At 38.7% G+C, this 19,639-nt stretch overlaps 1 protein-coding gene across 1 annotated transcript; it reads left to right on the forward strand.

The window, feature by feature from the left end:
• The first annotated feature begins 9,653 nt into the window (after positions 1 to 9,653).
• Positions 9,654 to 10,472, forward strand: CCDC160 (coiled-coil domain containing 160). The gene is given in 3 exon segments (XM_067304413.1): positions 9,654 to 9,782; positions 9,785 to 10,141; positions 10,143 to 10,472. Coding segments are annotated over 3 exon segments (816 nt in total).
• Positions 10,473 to 19,639: the final 9,167 nt, after the last annotated feature.

The raw sequence follows: 19,639 nt of genomic DNA on the forward strand, positions 1-19,639 counted from the left end.
GAAAGAAATAATTGCATTCCTTATTTATACGTACTTCAATCTTAAAATAAAATTATGTATACTAAATAAACATTCTTATATGTAATAGTGTATCTCTGTAGCATTCCTGCAGCATTCTGCCATCAAGATTTTTATGCTTCTCCTACAAGACGGCTCTTTAAGGGAAGGTGCATCCCAGCAGCTAATTGCTGGAATTCGCAGTGTGACAGTACCATGTGCTGGATAAAGTCAGCACTGTCCAAGGAGAAGGGTGGCACTAGCTCTTGGGTTCCCCCCTATATGCACGCCTAAAAGGTCTAAAGTTGCATTCAAGGTCCTAGCGAGAGCAATAGCATCTCCTGGGTGGAGAACAGCACACGATGGGAAGCTGGAGAAGTCCTGGAGTGGGGCTGTAAGGGGTGGGGAGGTGATCGGACACAGCCTGCGCCGAGGAGAGATGGGCTGGAAAAGGAGAGAGTCGTTCAGCGGCATCGGAGGCTGAGGTCAGGCACCTACTTCATTTATTGTCACGAAGCGCCAGAGCCTGTGGTGCAGTGTCAGACACCCCCATGCTTAGTAGTAAGACCAATCACGTTTTTTAAAGATAGAAAATTAGGTATTTCCCAAGCTGAAATGTTCCATGAAAAGTGCATTAGCTCTGTGCAAGTGTGGGAGTTCTGTTTATTTTCCTAATGAGAAAGAATTAAGTGTGTGAAACCTGGAATAGTCTGATCTGGAAAAGCTTCATGACACTTGTCAGTGGATTGCCTCATGTTCTCATTTTCCTTTTTAGCCAAATTCCCATGAGGCAGACAGAGGCTTCTGTGATACATTCCCTTTTTTCCTCAAGAATCTGTGGTGTATCAGGATAAAGCCATTTTGCTTACAGAAGGCAACAAGAGCAGGACACATTTCCCAACATAAATATTTCGTTTTTTAAATGAATGTTTTTGTCCTGAAATGTATACCAAAGCTCCTCAAATCTTCCCTGGAAAGCAAGATAAAAGGGTATTTTTAAGATATTTTATGGATGCCCTGTACTATCAAGGTGCTCGCTGCTTTTTCTAAGACCGAAAGGAGGGCACCTGGAAGTAGAAAGGTGAAGGCTATATAGACCCTCTGAAGTAGACTATGTCCAAAAGACATTTTTGTTCTTATTGTTCAGATTTCTTGTTACCTTGGAAATGCAAAGGGCTTCTAGTTTAGCAGAATTAAATTAAATCAATCTCTCTATCAGCAACCGGAATGCTGAAATATTGGCTATATCTAACACCAGAGTGGCGAGTGACTACTAGACTGGTATACCAGACTCATTGATATTTAATAGTAGATGTATTTTCTCTGGTTCAATGCACTGATTACACTCTTTATGCTATGACAAGATAAATTTCTTTGCATTTAGTAGCTATGACATTTAGCGAGTGAAGGGAGGACTTAACTTCTGACGAAGCGTCAGCTAATGGCTGCTGCCTAACTTCCTGCTAGTCTTCCTCGATCTGACTGTTTTCCTAAACCTGACTTGCCATGCCCATATGCTCATTTCTAGTCCAGAATCTCCAGCAGTCTGAAGGAAAGTTTAAAGTAGGATCACGTAAAATAAACAGAAGCTAATATCAAAACAAAAAACGGACTTTGGGGCTAACTGAAGTTAATCCCTGTTTTGTTCAGTGCTCCCATTTTTTACAATAAAACAAGTTGACTGAATTGAGAGAGAAGGCTTGTTCCAATAAATGTTCATAGGTTTGGCCCTTGCTCGGCATAGAGCAGTCACTCACTACTTGATGCAAAGTGGTGGTGCTCTATTCTATCAGGGTGCTAATTATATCCTTGGCTATGTAAATATTGAGGCTGAAACAAAAAATACTATCATATGTCACACATTTCCGTGACATAATACATAGGGACAGGATAAAACAACATCATATACAAGAAATGCACACATAAAATACATTTGAACCCATATAATTATATTTTAAATATTATTTCTATAATGTTTTGTGTTATGTAAACTAACATCATTTATTATATATCTTAGATATATATTTTAGGCTAGCTGGTCTGATGAAAAGTTGAAAGACACTTAAGCCACTAGTATAAAGAACTATAATTGCTCTCCTATGCAGTGTATACAGCTGTGAAAGGGCAACAGCGGCTCTCCTCCTCAAACTTGTCAAAAGCTCATCCTGGGCTGCTCTTCCTGTCATCCATGAGGATAGAGTACGGCTATCTCCAGTGCTCGCTTGGACACCTCTGCCAGACGGCCAGTACAACCCACTGAAATCACAGCTGGCATGTACCAAAGCATGGAGACAACTCCGAAGACTTTGGTTGTTCTCGGAGGCTACGCACCCACCCACAGAAGGCTAAACCTTTAGAAAGAGAAGTCAAAGGAAATTCTTCTTAACACACAGTGCTTAACTTCCCTTTCTACTGGGAAGTCTAGTAACCTACAGAACAGTTCAGCTCTTTGCAGGTCTGATTTGAGGTCAGGTGAGGGGTGCTCTCCAACAACAAAACTACTTCTCCAGCCCACTTCCAGTAAAAAAAAGGAGTGACTTTGTGGACAAAAATGCATCCAAATTTTAAAGTAACTTCTTGTAGGACTCAAAAGGGATACATTAAACCCAGAAAAAAGAGCAAAACCTTATAACTAATGAAACATTGATTAGCAGTGGGAATTGTCAGAGTGAATAGCTGTTTTTCAGAAAGGGGCTGAATCATGTTTTGGTAACAGTAAATAGTGGGGAAAGCTGTTGCTCAAATACATTTGGAGGAGGAGGAGAGATTAACTGTATGTAGCTTATGCAGCTATTAGGAGAGGGTGTGAGGGTGAGCTATGATACCCTCGTGCTGGGCTGGGCTCTTGGAGCTCTTAGGCCACAGAGACCCCTTCCTAGGGTCCCCCCATCTTCCCCGGCAGCCCTCCCAGATATTTGTAGCGTTTGTCCAAAGATCTCCAGCAATCAGATTAAGAAGAGCAACAGTCTCCAGTCAAATAGCATCTTTATTTTCTGCATCTTACCTTCCTACCCATCTGCTTTCCTAAATACTTTTTCAGATGTAATTAAGATATCCTAGTTCAGGTAAGTGCAGCTTTGATTCCCAAAGGTAGTCATGGTAAGATGATTTCAACATGCGAATTATAATAAAAGGTGTTTGAGATGTTTTTGAATTGCATTTGATTCTTCTGCAATATTATCCAAAACACATGTTTTTTCCTCTGGTGTCTAATATCTACAGCAAAATTCATCATAATCTGCACTCTTTAATATCTGAATATATTTAGTCCCATATTAAATTTCAAAAGAAGTAGTTATATTGTAAGGTTCAAAAATGCTTCCTAACTATGTCTTGAAAGGCTGTGACTTGATAATTCAGAATCTCATGCATTTTATATGAGATGAACTTGTGCCATGCACTACCTAAAGCTGCAGGAAAAATTGGTTCTGATTCAAGCAATTTTTATTAGTTATAGTGAAAACTTTAATGTTCCCTTTTCTTGGTGATAACTCTCAATGTATCATTTTTCAGACCAAAAACCTGAGAAGATTCTTGCTGAATTTTCAGAGTTAATGAAAAACTAAGCAGTCACTCAGTAGAATTAGTGAGTGGGCCTAATTTCTCTCCAGGAAATTTTCTCAGGAAATTTAGCAGCAGACAATCTTCTGTTCTGTATAGGCATTCATGCCATCTTCATCATTTGTAATGTCCGAACACCTTCCAGTAGTACATTAAGCAAAATGACTAGCATATTTCACATGTGGTTCATGGTGCAGACAGAAACTGTGCATTAGGGAAGAGTTAATAAAGGGAAAATGAAACATTTGGAGACTTTCTCTGTCCCTTCATGCAGTGCTATCCTGTTCCTCATCCTCCTGCTGTATGATTTTGTTCTTCCATGGTTTGGGGTTTTTGCTGGTATAAGTGCATAAGACATAGTCTCGCACATTATGAAATCCAGAAACTGAAAAGACAAGACACCTTCTTTCTAATATTCTACAGCCAATTTCTTGTAAATGTTGTCTACCTGACAGATTTCTGTGTCCTTGGAAAGAAGTACTACCTCTGTGGCAGCACTCAAAGCTTCTCTTGCTGCTAATAACTAGTTATGGAAGGACTTTGGGTACAAGGGAGGAGGGAGTATAGTCTTTCTTAATGAGGATTCAGTTTTGGCCTCCCTGTAAATATTCCAGTAGCTCTGTGTGCGACAGTGATGCAGTATTGTCAATGTCCTCTGTTTTCCTACAGAATCCTCCAGTTTCATGCTCCAGAGGTTTGTTGGGCCAGTGAGCCCAGAAGCAGTCGGGATACTAATATTTTTAAGACAATAGGATCAGCGCTGGTCTTGATTGCAGGGCTGATTTCAGAGGTCATTCGCTGTATTTTAAGTAATTCGTTTAATGTGTGCATGCTTCTCCAGAAGAACAAGTTGCAGATCTGCTCTTCATTTTCAGACCATAAGACCTTCAGTCTGGGTATTGATAGATATAGAAAGTTGGGTAACACAAGGAAACAATAATTATCAGTGTGACAGCCGGTAGTATCAGCAGGCAAACCGTTGTCGAATTTCAGAAGTTTCCACCTAAGTTTTTAGGAGGCATTTGGAGGTGGCTAATGAGCTAGTTCTGCAGACATCCACAGGTAGCTCCTCCCTAGGGGTAGGCACAGTACGTGGGGAAGCATGAAAGTTGATTTTTTGGGGTCAGTGTGGGGCCAACTGCAACATGGCAGCACAAAATGAGAAAAGTAGGTCACTGGGTCACCTGTTCTTTCAGCAGAGTATAGGAGATGTTGATCCATTAGTATACTGGATTTATTTTTATTATTGTTTTAGAGTTGCCTGTCTCAAATGGATTTTGGCTGGCCCATGTTTCCAAAGGAGAGCATTTCCGAGGGAGAAAAATAACTGCCTTAGGAAAGGAACACAAGAATGTCTCTTTGTTTCTCTCCAGTCTTTTGTTTTTAGAGCTTGAAAACAGGGTTACCAGTGATGAAAACAGCTGATTAAAAATAATATAAAAAGATGTTTACATTCATGGCACAACACTAAGTTCTGTTTGTGGTTTGATTGCTTGTTTTGCTCAGTTCAGTGCTGTCAATCTAGAATAACTCTGATCATAGCAATATTCTCTTAGACTCGCTTTAGCTAACACAGATATAGTAGAAACATTTTTGCTGTGTTATACAGTCCTGCTGGAGAGTTTGCACATAGCTGTCACTGCTCTTGCAGGACATCTTTCCCGAGAGCGTGCAATGGCAGCGAGGAGAAGCATCCCATGCATCCTCGGCTACCATTCGGCATGCTGCCCTGCAGTGAGCTTTTGCTGCCCATGATCTGCTCACGGGAAACTGTGAATTCTTTTCAGTTTTCTGGGTGTTTCCTTCACACTATCCGTTACTAGTTTGTAACTGTATTTTTTTATTGTTGGAATCTTTGTTCTGTTGCTAGAAAAAATGTCAAAGGGGAGAAATTGTTTGAAACAGTTTGGAATGTATTTCTATTGCTTGAAGTAGCCTCAATCTTTTGGCTTTTTTTGCCAGTGCATGCTCCTAAAATACAACAGCTTCTTCAAAAAGCAAACTCCTTATTCCCTGCCTGGAGACATTTGGCAAATATGTTTTTAGAAAAGGAGGAAATATGGAGGGGAAAGCATTTAGATGGAGAAAGCATGTGAGGGCAGGGGTGAGGGAAATGAAGAAAAGAAAATTAAGAAAAAGATAAATAAACCTACCAGAGTGCTCCTCTCTTCTTTCATTAGGTTCTTTCTTAGAGGGTGTCTGGGTAAAATTTACTTCAGTCACAAAGAGTTCTTGGTTGTCTGAGAGGTCCAGATCCTCTGTATTCCTTTCTGCAACATGCTTGTCCTTAGACTGGAAGAAGGGACTCCAGAAATACAGGGATTGATTGTAGATAAACCATGTTCTTGCAATGGCAATGTCCATCATGATTGCACATACAGAGATGCCACTACATACTAATGGCAGATCTGTTGACTTCTGATTTTCTGGCAGGGCTGGTGCTGTTCTTTCCTGCCTCGTTCAGCACTGCTCTTTGCTCAGTCATACCCAGCTTTTCACTTATCTAAATAGGTATCTTTCTTGAAGCAACTATGCAGCTGGCTTGTAGTGTTCCTCTGCCCCGAGCTGCAGGAAATAATGACTTCCTCTGAGATCAGGCTGCAGCAGGAAACTTAATGAATTTCTCTTTCCCTCCTCTCTTGCCCTCCTTCGTTACCAGTTTAGCTCAGAGGTAATAGCATATAATGTAAGAAAGCCCATTTTAGGGCAAGCCAATCCCAGGGATTAAGTCTGCAAGCAGAGTAGCTGCAGTTACAGAGTTAGGGGCATCAGCATGCTGTTGCTGGAGAACTGATGCAAGCTTGCCAGAGCAATGGCCAGGCAGGTCCTGCATCACCTGTACAGGACTTGCAGCACTTGAGGAGCCAGTTTAACGTAACTGGCAAAAATGTAGGGGGTTGATGGTAAATTAAGGTTAAACACATGTAAAATCTGTAATTGAGACCAGGCCTGTGAAAAGAGAAAAAGAGATGATCCTAGATCTAGACAGAGACCTGGTTTCATTTACCTTTGTGTTACAGACCCCAGATAAATGGCTAAGGCCAGGAAATCACAGGTACCTGAGTCGAAAGGAGGCAGCCTTGCTGCCCATGTTTTTTCCCACTCCTCTTTCTTGCTCACAGCCACATAGTTCCTCAGCTGAATGTGGGGAGGTTAAAACCACTAAAGGCTGCATCATGCTCAGACATAAATACACAAGTGCCTAAGGAATTCTGGAAACTTCAATATTAGGCAATGAAAAGTGGCCTTGAAATTTATTTATCTTGTTTTCAAGCCCTTCTTTCTTACTTCTACCAATACTGATGGTGGATAGTTTGAGGATTTGCTAATGCAAAGTTGAGGGACTCCATCATATAACTGGTATAATTTACTTCTGTAGTAGATGAGGACTGAGCTACACAGAGTACCTGTACCCCACTGGGGATAGTGTTGCTATAGCTCTTACTGTTCTGATTGACATTTTTAATCGATTTATCAGGCAATTACATTGGTACAAAATGTTTTTGTAGATTGTGCTGTATATAATGACAGTCTCACACACATGTGTGAGAGTGGCTTATCTGACAAACATCCAGAGTTTTGAGATCAACAGTTACTTTCTGTCTTTCCTGTTGAGGTCATTGGGGCATACCAGGTTGGCAGAGTCCGGCTGGTGCTTACAGTAAGTTCCTTTATGCCCAGTTCAGTGTAAAAGTAGGATGCCAATACGAAGGGTTGTCCTGCTGCTCTCCTTCGGTCTCTCATCATCTTGTGGCTGCTTATTCCTGCCACTAGTGCTCATGCAGGTACAAGGGGAGTTGGTCCATCTTGCTGACTTCTTAGAAGACAACAAACCCCCAAAATGTAATTTTCCACAGGATCAGTGAGCTGAACTGGCTGACTTTGGCATCAAGCAATTGCTAGAGTCTGAGCAAGGAAGGATACAGAAAAGCACAGCCAAGGAGTGGGGGAGGAAATTACAAGTACTCCTTTTCCTCACATGATACTGCATCCTCAGTGCATTTGAAAATTGCACCCTTCAGTGTTAATTAAATGCAAATTTGTTGGTTTTAGTTTGTTTATTTGCTGCACTGGGAGTCAGTATACTTTTATTATGAAACAAATGTGTCATGGCTATTTGTATTTATTGGTAATGTGGTCAGAAATCCTAAGTTTCCAAAGTTTGGTGCTGATTTTTTGAATGCACAGTTGGAATGATTCAAAGCTTAGCATTATAATACATAACTAATAGCTTTTTTAATTGTATTTAATTATTTTTAATACAACTGCATTTTTGCTTCTAACCTATTATGTGAATGTATCGCTCCTGAAATTCCCTTCTAATAGCTCTAAAGACGAGCAACCCTTCACTACAGAGTAGGCTGTAAGTTTGTTATGTACACTGTTAGTTTATGTCAGTCTTCTTCTGAAAGGACAACTTTAGGTGAGGCTGCCGTTCTCTTATGATTAGTAAGATCTTGACCTGTATGATTCCACCTTTAGACTGCCTTTCTGGATTAATTTAATCACTGGCATAGCGATGAACTCTATGATGGAGATATCCGTCCAATAGAAACAGGACTGAAACAACTGCAATACTTTCTAATAACTGTTAGATCAGGAAGATGAAAATCATACAGAGGAGGAAGACAGATTCCATAATTATTAATGCTCAGTCAACCAGGACAGAAATGTAGGACTTTAAACTTCCTTCAAATTACCCTGATACGCCTCTAATGGCAGTGAGAAGTTTGTGTGGAAGTCAAGCTAGAATACATCCTTCCTGGAGTAGTTGTATTTCAATTTATTTTTGCTCAGATCAAGTGCCAATCATCCTTGACATATAATAAAGCATCTCCGAACTCATTACTGTCCAGTTGTTTTATTTTGGTTAAGTGAAATATTGCTGCTTTTATTATCATTTAGTAATTACCTTTCTTCACCCATAAATATAACCCCTGTATCAAGGATCTTGTTCATATCCAGTTTATATTTCTACTCATAAAATTTTAAATGATACTTAGGCTATCCAATCCTAATAGTCAAAGTTTTACCATAATCCTTTTTCAATACATTTCATCTCATGCTGCTGTTCTTATGGGATTTTTATGTAAATCCAGATACAATTTTAACTTTTATAACAGCAAAGTAAACTGAGCTTCATCTTTTCAGTTCAGTAATTATGGTGCAATGAAACATACCTGAACAAATAATTCTGAGTAAATAGCATAATGGGCTACTCTAAATTTTTCACCTCTATAGATTTTGATTCAAATCCTGATTTAGTTTTTAGTGATATGTATTTGGAGATACCATTAAGTTCCTACCGAAGTTTGTTTCTCTAGCAAAACTTATATGATTCTGCATAATTGTGTCTCTGCCCAGTTTGTATGCAAAGAATGGGCTATGACTGGAATATCAGGAATCCTGTAGGTCAGGATTAAAGGGCAATTGTCAGGGTTACCAGAGGCAGTGTATATATTGCCTGTCTATACTATGTATAGCTTTCTAGTAATTCACCATAATAAGATCTGACACCTCCGCAGTTCTTAAATAACACCTAGCACCTAAAGCACAGCAGTGTTTCATATATTCAGATCCCAGTGCAAATGTTAAAACAAAGTAAGTACCTTTGAAGAGTTTGAGTGGTGATGTGATTAAACAAAGAAGCCAGGTTACAATAAATATGGTTTGTAGTCCTCATTGCATAAATGTAAATATTTTCAAATATAGGTCCTATAAAACCTACTTAATTAAAAAAAAAAAGATTTGCCTCATACATGAGCTATACACATTTGTTTGGTTTTAAAAACTATAGATCTAAAATGTTTATTCCAACAAACTAGTTTAATATTATGCCATCAGCTAAAATACAGTTGAGCTCCTGTGTAGGGTATTTAGCTGTAACTTTGCTAATACCCTTACTTATACTGAATAAACTCACCTTGGTGTGTATTTCCCACTACAGCCTTACATGAGAACTGCTAACCTGAAGAAACATATTAAAAGCTTTAAGTCTTTTTACAACAAAAATATTTAGCATTCACATCAAAGTGTAAGTATATTGTTTTAACAATTGATTTTTTTCCTCCTTTGATAGGAAACAAACCTTAGGAATGGAGAGAAAACACTGAGAGAAGGAGTTATTTTCTCCTAATTTCAGTGCACAGAACTTTTTTAGTCAGGCCAATCAATCTGAATCACTGATGTCTGAAAAATTGGCTTTAGAGAGAGCAAAGAGAGTGGGAAAAAAATCTACAATATGGCAATTACAAAATTTCAAGAAGAAAAAAGGCTCAAAAGGAAAGAATGTTTTCCCAAACTCATTGTTCAAGAACACGAACCTAAGTTGGTAGGTGCAAAGATAAACATTTCAAAGGAGGAAACAGAAGGGGATTCTGCCTGCTGTGGGGCTGGTAATTTAGATGTTGGAACTGAAGAAAGCTTAAAGGAAACAGAGGGTCATTGTGCCTGGAATGCAAAGGAATTAGCAGCTTTGCAACAAGAAATGCACAAGCACCATTTGGAATGAGTTTCTCTGAAACTTCATCTGTCCTTCTTGAGTGCACAGTTAGTGGAACTCCAAACTAAATATAAAAAAATTAGAAGTGGATTTTGAAAACACTGAACAAGAACTGTTAAATTCCAAGAACTAAGTTCGCTGCAAAACTATCCAGTTAAAGCAGAGTCAAAGGGCAAGCTTTAAAAAAGGCCTTGAGCTTCAAGGTTTAAAAGAAGACTTATGTGAAAAATCAGCAAACTTAAGAAGATTAAATGAAGAGTTGCCCCAGGCAGGAAAAGAAACTCTTAATTTAAATCTAAAGAACAAAGATTTACAACAGGACTTTAAGAAGTTGAAACAGCAACATAAGCTTGGAAATAGGACTTCCATAGAAAAGGTGAATATGTGTTATGACTCAGAAACAGGAGAATAAAGAGTGAATTAGAAAGCGTTGAGAGGGAACTAAATGCTGAAGAGATCTTGCATGTTAGGAATATTAAAACTTTAGAAATACTTAGGAAACATTTTTGGCCCAACCACCAAGTAATACATTTGATGACTTCAGGGTAGATATTTTCTAAAATTAAAAAAAATTAAAAAAAGAAAGAATCCTTCTTAGTTGCAGTAAAAAAAAAAAATAGCAACCATGTTTGCCATTTGATTTGTCGGAGGTGCCGACACCTCCTCACACGCGGCCCTGCCCGTCAGGCCCAGCGGCCATTACCGCGGCGGCCGTTAGGGCTGGCGCCAACGGCCGGGGCAGCCCCGCGGGCGCCCAGCAGGGGATGCTGCGCCGCCGCCGCCGCCGCAAAATGGAGGGGGCCGCCCGAAATGGGGGCCGCCGGCGGGGAGGCGCCGGGGCCGCGGCGGATGGCGGTCGCTGGGCTTTTCCACGAGGTCGGCTTCGGCGGCGGAGATGGCTTGGTAAATGCTGTTCGGTCTTTGTGAAACACGTCGTTTATCAGGGGGCTGAGGGGCTCTGACTGGCGGGCTTCGTTTGGCTTGATGAGGAGTTTCTGTCAATCTTGACTGCGTATAATAAACCATAGGTTTTGTGGAAATGCTTTAAAAAGAAAAGTTGGCTAAAAAGTACCTTGTATCAAACGCATTCGATTTTAACATTGAGTTAATTTAAGCATTCAAACAGCAACTTTTATTAAAGCTTTAATTATTTATTTTATTATTAAAAATACTTTTAATAAAGTATTATAATAAAGCTGACAATAACAAAAGCGCCCTAGGCTCCAGTATTAGGCTCATCCATGTTTTGGGTAAGAGCTTAGCTTCTGCATACGCCCAGTGAAATGCAATACCACATTTGGTAGATTGTACATCACCAGGTTTTAATACCTCATTTAAAAAGCAAGGTTTTGGGGTGTTTTTTTTTCCCCTTTGGTTTTGTTTTCTGACTGAGGCAGCATTTTTCTGCGTGCTGCCTTCCTGAAGGCATGTGGTGAGACAGGCGCCTTCTGATACCGCATGATTTTTTTATTGTTTGAGAAGACTGCTCTATTTAATTATCTATAACAGGAAGAACTTGCAAACAGATAGCTTTTGGGCTAATTTCTGTAAGTAACCTAAGTTTAGTCGTCAAGGACTTCATGTATTTAAAGTGGGAAGATAGCCTTTGCCTTTTTTTTTTTTTCCTCCCCCTCTTGTGCTTTGGGAAGAGATGAGCAACTGTTTTAAAATCCACCAGGGCACTCTGAGCCCCAGCAATTCATATTTACGTGGGGGGGCAAAAAGGGGTGGGGTACATCTAAAAATTACTCAGTTCAAAGGTATTGGCTAGTCTTTGCTTGTCTGTCAGATCTAAAAGGAGTGGATTTTCATGGAGGAATTTCATGGAAATTAAATCTCTACTGGAGTGATCCATTCAACTCCTAAAGCTTCAACCCAGTTTTGTATCCTGGATGAATGCCCTGCTGAATAGCTTGGTGGGGATGCAAAAAGCCACCTTAAACTAGGGTTTTTTTCCTGCTAAATTGACTTCAAAGTAGTAATTAAACAATGGCTAGCATAAAAAAAAAATCAAGTTGTAAGAAGCTGTAGGACCAAACTACCCTATAAAGAGATGGTATTTACAGGGAGGTGGAGGAGGAAAGGGGGGGGTTTCAAACTTGCAAAATAACTGGGAAAAGTCAGATTGAGAGAACCAAAACCTGGTTCAGGAAAGTAAAATGAACTGCACAGATTCAAACTTTTTTTTTTTTTTAATTACAGCTGTACTACAGTCAAGTCTGAGCTGGGTAAGTGGTTGCAGGAGGGGAGACTGCAGAATGGCCGGGGATTTTAAGCAGAAGTGTCCCGTTCAGAGGCTGAAGCAGCTTTCCTTTTGGCCTTTGTCCTGCCCTGTGTTTGAGGCTTGTCTTCTGCACGCTGCTGTGCGGAGGGCTGAGCTCTGCACAACTGGGTATTCATCTCTTTTGTAAAGCAAAACTGTGTTTGTTCCTGGCTGGGAGCATCCTTGCTGCCAATCTTCTCCCTTTTCCTCTGCCTCCCAAACACGCAGTCAGACGTGTATTCATGTCTCGGTGTCGATGATTTAGAAGCTCATTTGACTTAAAGCTAAAACAAATGAAAACTAACCTCGTCCCTGACTTCTCTGGTACAAACACCGCCTCCTTCTCCCCTCCCCCTGCAGTAAAGCTATCTAACTTTCCTCCCTAGCTTGGCCATTTGCTGATTTCAGTCCTTGGGGTCCTTGTTACCACACGCAGAATTTTTCCAGTGTATACGTTCTTCCATCATGTCTGTTGTGGAAGGAGAAACCTGAAACAAGTTTATAACCTAACTTCATTTAAAACCTGTTTGGAGTGATTGATTTGGGGAAGGAGGGAGCGGGGGGGATTGCTTGGTTGTTTAAACGCTTCAGTGGCTTTATTTCCAGCTGTTTGTTGTGTAGAGGATGCCATCAAATTAGCCTACATAAATAAGGTGAGATAAACACATATTTGACACTATTCCAGTTTGTTATATTTTTAATGTGTTTGAAGTAAGGTTTACTCTTTGAAGTGAAATGTCCAACATTGTACTTAATCTAATAAACAGAGGTTCTTCATACTTCCAGGGAATTTATGAGAATTCATAGTCGGGTTCAGTCCATGGAAGTACAGCAGTATATGCTAGCAGAGAATCTCATTTGTGGGTCTTTAGAATAGTGTCCATCTTTGATTCATGTCAGGTGAAACAGTGTTAAATGGTACTCAAGATAATGACTTTATAGTCTTATTAAAGCTTACTGTAGTCCTTAGGCTAGACTATCAAGTTTGAATATTCCCAGTGTCCCAAATGTCATATTGTTAGTGTGATAGTTACTGCTAGAAGAAAGATCATAAAATGTAAATTGTAATTGATACATTGCTTTTCAATTATATTTCACAGTTTATTTGCATTGAGAATTGCTTTTCATTTTTTAAACTTGAATTTAATAGGTTGCTGAGAACTACAGTGTAGTGTTCATATGAAGTGATGAGCTAAAAAACGTTTGGCAAGAAGTGTTTGATACCAGCTGTAAAATCCTGAGAAGTTTTAGCCCACACACAGATACTCTTATTGTTACAGGCCTCTGCTGTACCTCTGTCAGAGGGCTGGGTTCCTGCCAGGCAGTAGTTCATGTGATAACTAAATTTTATCCTCTCTAAAACGATAGATAGATAGGTAGATAGAAGAATACAAAGGCAACACACATTATTGTATTTGGTGATTCTTCTTAAATATCACTGAAAATGGGAAAGCATTTTGGACAATATTTAGATACTTCCGTGCTGTTGGCCATGTATTTAACAGTAAACCATAAAGACTACACAGTAGTGCTGTTGTAACTTGCTGGAAAGTCCACAATTTCGGTTGAGAAAACCATAGATGTTGCAATAAAACACACTGGCAGTGTGTATGTTTTGTTTAGAGCTTTTCTGTCTAGCTGGTATGCATCATTCAAATGACATTGTTGCTGGAGTGTAAAGTAATTGAGAGCTATGCAGGGTGATTTATATCAGCCAAGCTGGAGGCCAGCAGCATCTGTGACAAGATCTGGCAACAAGTCAGTCATATCCCATTGTTGTGTGATAGATACCAGTTTGCTGATCACTGATACTTTCTGAATAATCAGGCATCTCACCTTTCTCAAAGGGAGAGCTTGAGGCTCTCTGAAAGCTACGTGGTATGGCCAGGTGGGTTTCCAAGCAACAGACTGACCTGGACTGTAAACTGAAAGTCCTATCATAGTTTAAAAAATGGCCTAAAAAATGCCTTTCCCACAGTTGGCTCAAATCCATCTAGGACTGTGCTGCCACTGAGATAGTCCCCTCCGTAGCAACATGTTTCTGTCTTTCCCTGACTCTGGCACTAGCACTGTTCTGAAGTGAGTCAGATCAGGTTGCTGATCTGGTTGAAAACTAAAAACTTCCCCCCACAGACACAGTTAATAAAGATACAGATGATCATGCAATTGCACTTTCTTTGGGAGTTAGAAGGATAAGAATGTAAATTCTTCGTGGTAAAAGACATTCACTGAGGATATGCAAAGTTCAAGTCTTGAATATTACAGATAGAGCATCTATTTTGAGGAAGCTTGACCAAAATTTTGTGTTCACTAATTTTTGAATGCCTAACTCTGAATGTCATTCTGATAATTAGGTTTTACATATATTTTGGTGTTTTACTGGCCTAATGCAGGTGTTCCTAGAGGATGGTCTTCAAAGCCATTGCTGGTACTCACAAGCCAGCGTTTTCAGTTACCAGTTTGATAGTGATCCCTAACATAGGCAAACTGTATTTATTGATTCAGAAAGTTTGGGCGCTGCTGGTCTAAAGTATCTTTATGGCCTGTCTGTAAAGAACATATTTTGGATGGTTCTAGCACTTCGAAAGCACCAGGGTGTATTAAATTCATAGCAGTGAAATACTCTTCTAGGTGTAAAATTGAGGTCTGCAGTCTAAGATTTGTTTATTTATTTTTAAGGAAGTGCTGATGGTCTTTATTGAATGTAAAATGAGGAGATGTTTTCCTTAAGCCACAGATGGCTTGAAACAATAGCTGTGACAATGGTTCCAAGAATCATCCAGTGAACTTAACGGGTTTAATTCATAAACCTAAAGGTGGTGATTTAAATGACAGTATCATTAGCCATTTCTGTGCTAGTATAACATGGAAAGTGTTAGTTGAAATACTAGAACCCAAATAGTTCTAAAATGTAGCTGTCCTTCACTAATCTTTAAATTTATCTCACCCCTAGCCTCAACAGCTTCTATGTTCCAGTTAGTGATTGTAACCACAAACATCTGTTGTGTATTTAAAACAAGAGTGCAGTGTGATTTAACTACCTCATAGATCAAAATAAGTATGACTTGTATTAATCCTCTTTGTATTTATTTTGTTTAAAATTGTTCTTTAAATTTTAGAATTAAAATTCTACAAAATCCAGTGCTCTTGATATTAGTACTGAGGGCCTTCATTTTAATGCAGTTCTCTGCATTTCAAAAAGAAGAATCTGAACAATGATTTTTTTATTTCACCTCTCATAAATGATGTAAGACCCTTATTTCTTGTTGGCATTCTGTCTTTTTCATTATAACATAACTAGTTGGTAATGTTTGTCTCCTTTTAAAAATCAGTTTGTGAATTCTATGGGAGCAAGACCAACTTAGTAGTAGGTATAATGCTTAGCTCCAGAAGACACCATAATGAAGGTAAGAAATCTAAAAAATGAATCTGACATCCTTAAATGAGGTGAATTGTTTTTTACAGCCATAATTGATATGTAAACTTCTGTCCATACATCTGAAAATGTTAACTCTTAACTACCTGTATAACAAGAGCAGCTAGAGACCCTAGAAAATGTCAGAATACTGCTATGCTACGCACTATATAAATGCATAGAAGGAAGCAGCTCCTGCTCTTAAGCCTTTGCCATCTATATGGACAAGATAGAAAGAAGCAGATAAAGTGACATCTTGCAGAGATGTTTGGCAGTGATTTGTAGCATGAGATTCTAATTATGGGTACAGCACAAATCATGTGAAAGCTCAAAATATAAATTGTCTTTTTTCTTAGTCCCTACAGAAAGACAAAAATAGACACAGGTGAGTGGAAAGCACCTGTTTCTGTACTAACAGAATGCTTGCAGTTGTTTTGTCCCAGAATAACAGGAGAACAGTATTAATGTGTCATGTAGCAAATACATATATTAAGGTGAGTGAACACTAAAATGGTGTCCTTATAGATACACACATTAGTACACACCGTAATATCTCTTAGAACTAACATGCTGCTGTACCAGAACATTGTCTGCAGCAGTGTGCTTTTAACTCAATTAAAGTGAATTAAGTGAGTAAGCAACATCTGTATTTTGTAATCCTTGAAGATGAAAGGAGCTAGTTCAGGATTGCAAATGCAGTACCTTATACGTATCTTTATACTAAAATAATCAGTGGTAAAATAATTAAGGTTTCAGTCACTATTGGCAACATTTGTTCTTTTCGAGGAGATTTATGGGGGCTTGTTTTGTTTCAGTTTAGGTTTAAAGACCGGAACTTTTATATCTGTTTGAGAATAAAAGAGTGTAAGTTTAACAATCTTGTACAAAAACAAGCAAATGCAATTAAGTATATAATGCATATTGGCAGAGAATTATTCTAAGCTTTACATTGAGCTGCTGTTTTACATTTAAAGCACAGAAAACAATAGACTTGCTTGCCTGTGGTGTTTTGTGGTAGATCCTAAGGCTTAGTGGACCCACTTTCCCTTGGCACAGGCCTTTGATGTCCATATTTGCATACAAACTAGGTTGTATGTTCAATATTACTTATTATCATTTTAAAATTACATTTGAATGTCCTTTAATAAAATCATAGGAACTTTTTTTTCTGCTGAGCTAGAAGTGGGGGTATCTGCAAGAAGGCTAAGTATTTCACTAGGCTCTTTTATCAGACCATCTTCCATTCACCATCATTTTTCTTGATTTCTCTCCTGAACTCTCGCGATCAGCTTTTTGTGGATATCCTGAAAGCAAAGCTGGCAGTGTTTGTCTTGAAATCTCACCCTGTAAACACATTGCCTTTGTTAATAAGGTTCAAAGCATTGTCCAGATACCAAGAATATGAGGGTTGTTTGAGCAAGTAGCTGGGGTTTTGGTTGAGCTGTTTGGCTGTGCTCTTGGAAGCTGCCAGCCTTGAAGAGATGATATGGATCTCATCTTGTTTAGTGTCAATTACATCCTGTACATAAAACTATACTGCAGAAAGGGGTAAGATTTGACTTATTGCAATTGTTTGGACTGTACTTAAAACATGTAGAGGAAATGCAGGAGCTCAAGGGATTTTTTTTGAGGATTCAACCTGCTTCTAAAATGACTCTTTGTAAATAGCCCCTCTTTTATATTCTTACAGAGCTTATACAGTGTTTGTTTTTTGTTTTAATCAGGCACAGCTTTGTGGGAAATAAATGAGGTTTTATTTCCCATAATTTTAACCAAAAAATTAGCTGCACACACTGAAGTCACTGTAAAATGTACTCCACTACAGCTGGGCTATAGAAAATCGAAAAAACTGATCACGTCTTTGATGAAAGATGAATGGTTTCTATATAAGTCTGAGCGCCGTAAAGCAACTGGATTAATGCTATATCTGTGAACAACTGAGAAGCTCTATTTTGTAATTTCAGTCTTTTTAGATTCTTGATTATGACATTTCTTGTTTTCTTGAAATGGACGAAAGTAAATAATTGAGTTTGTGGGTGATGAGCTTGCCAAACACGAGGCACTAAGAAGTCCTGTAAGCTCCTGTAGTTGTTAATGCCTGCTGGGCTCCTTGCCAACACAGTAAAATATTTTAACGTAAAGTTAGAATCTCCTTGTGTTGTCATTTGGCCACTGCAATCAATTGGCTGGCTAAAACCAAGCATTAGTAATTAGAAACAAAACTGTAATACTGCTGCATGTGACCATTGCTCATGGAATCTCTGGCCATAAAAAATTTACAATGATAAAGCATTAAGGCAGCTGGATATGCTGTTTCCAAAACTCATTAATTCGTTTTCCTTGCTGAGCCTCTCAGTAAAACTAAGTATGTCAGAATTCAGTATTCATGTGAGGTACAGCATCCCTAGAGTGCTCTTAAATGCTTTGCTGTAAGAGAATAAAGCAACTGGCTATGTTAATTTTAAGTTCCTTTAGAAAGAAAGGAAAATACATTAGTGCTTGGAAAATCAGAAATAACGTAAGACTAAACATCGGTATCTTATAATACATACAAAATGTTGCCCTCCCTCCATCATGCATTCCACACCTTTGGTTCTCAGCCTTTTACTGGAGCATGAAATCAGTAGGGTCCTCCACAGAAGGCTTTTTCTGCTTAGCTCTGCAGGTGCCTGGGCTATACAGCAACATGCTGCATAGCATATATTCACACAGGAGCCAAATAAAACCATAACCACAGTTATCTTTATTGTGTATTTTTAGAATTTTACCTTTTAAAACTCCTTATACCAAAGAAGGACAAAAATAATGCCAGAAGGACAAAAATTATTGGTTTGGGAGGGAAGCATGATCGCAAAAAGAATGTGTTTTCAGCCAAAAAACAAAGCAATTGTCTTTGTGGCTTTTTTTTTTTTCCCAATAGCTGATGCTCAGTGAACATCCACTAACAAGGTAAAAAATCAAAGAATAACAAAGAGAGGAAAAGGCTGTTCTAAAGACATGCAGTGTAAACAGTTTCTGGAACTCAGTGAAAACTTTTTATTAATAAAGTACAAAATAAGCTTGCAGAATAATTTCTGTAGTGACAGGAGTGTTAATCTTCTATGTCTAATGAAGTAAAATGGCAGTAGATTAAATATCTAAATGTGTCAGTATATGAGTCTCTCACTATGGTGTAACGCATGTTGGCTGAACACATACAACATGATGACCACTTCATGAAAAGAAGTATTATTTTTATTTCTTGCTGTGTTTGGGAAAGATATACAATCTCCTTGTCTCACGTTTTTCTTTTCTATTTAGTTTTTGCAACAACTACATTTAATAGGCTTTTTTAAAATCAAAATAAATATTTTTAAATGTTTCAGCCACAGTAAAAGTGCTTAATCAGTTTGATTTATTCTTATGCAAGGAAGATATTCTTAGTGCGGATGCAACTATGCTCTTAATTGAGCACAATATCAGTATTTTAAAATCACCACTACTCTGCAAAGAAAGCACGTTTGCTGACAAAATGTCTACAATAGTTTTTCTCAATACAGAACAGTTGTATAGTATGCGCATACATGTATATAATGCGTATCTGCTGTAGTAGTATATGCCTACAGCTCAGATCACTCTTATTGTTGACATTTTTTTTACCCCGTATCAGTTCAAAGTGACAGCCCATTTTCTGTAAGCATTTTGAATGATTTTGCAGCCGTGGCTACCAAGAGAAGAGTCTTGAGAGTTCTCTGGGCTGACAGCAAAGGGATAGATGTGGCCACACAAGTCTCCCTCACGCCACCTTTCCTAAGGCTCCTCTGAGCAAGATACATGTGGGCAGGAACCCAACTGGGGAACTAGGATCAAGATGATACTTCACTATCCCTGCTATATAGTATCAGTAAAAGGTAGGGGAAGA

This window comes from Apteryx mantelli, chromosome 13 (genome assembly GCF_036417845.1).
Source record: "Apteryx mantelli isolate bAptMan1 chromosome 13, bAptMan1.hap1, whole genome shotgun sequence".
Lineage (NCBI taxonomy): Eukaryota > Metazoa > Chordata > Aves > Apterygiformes > Apterygidae > Apteryx > Apteryx mantelli.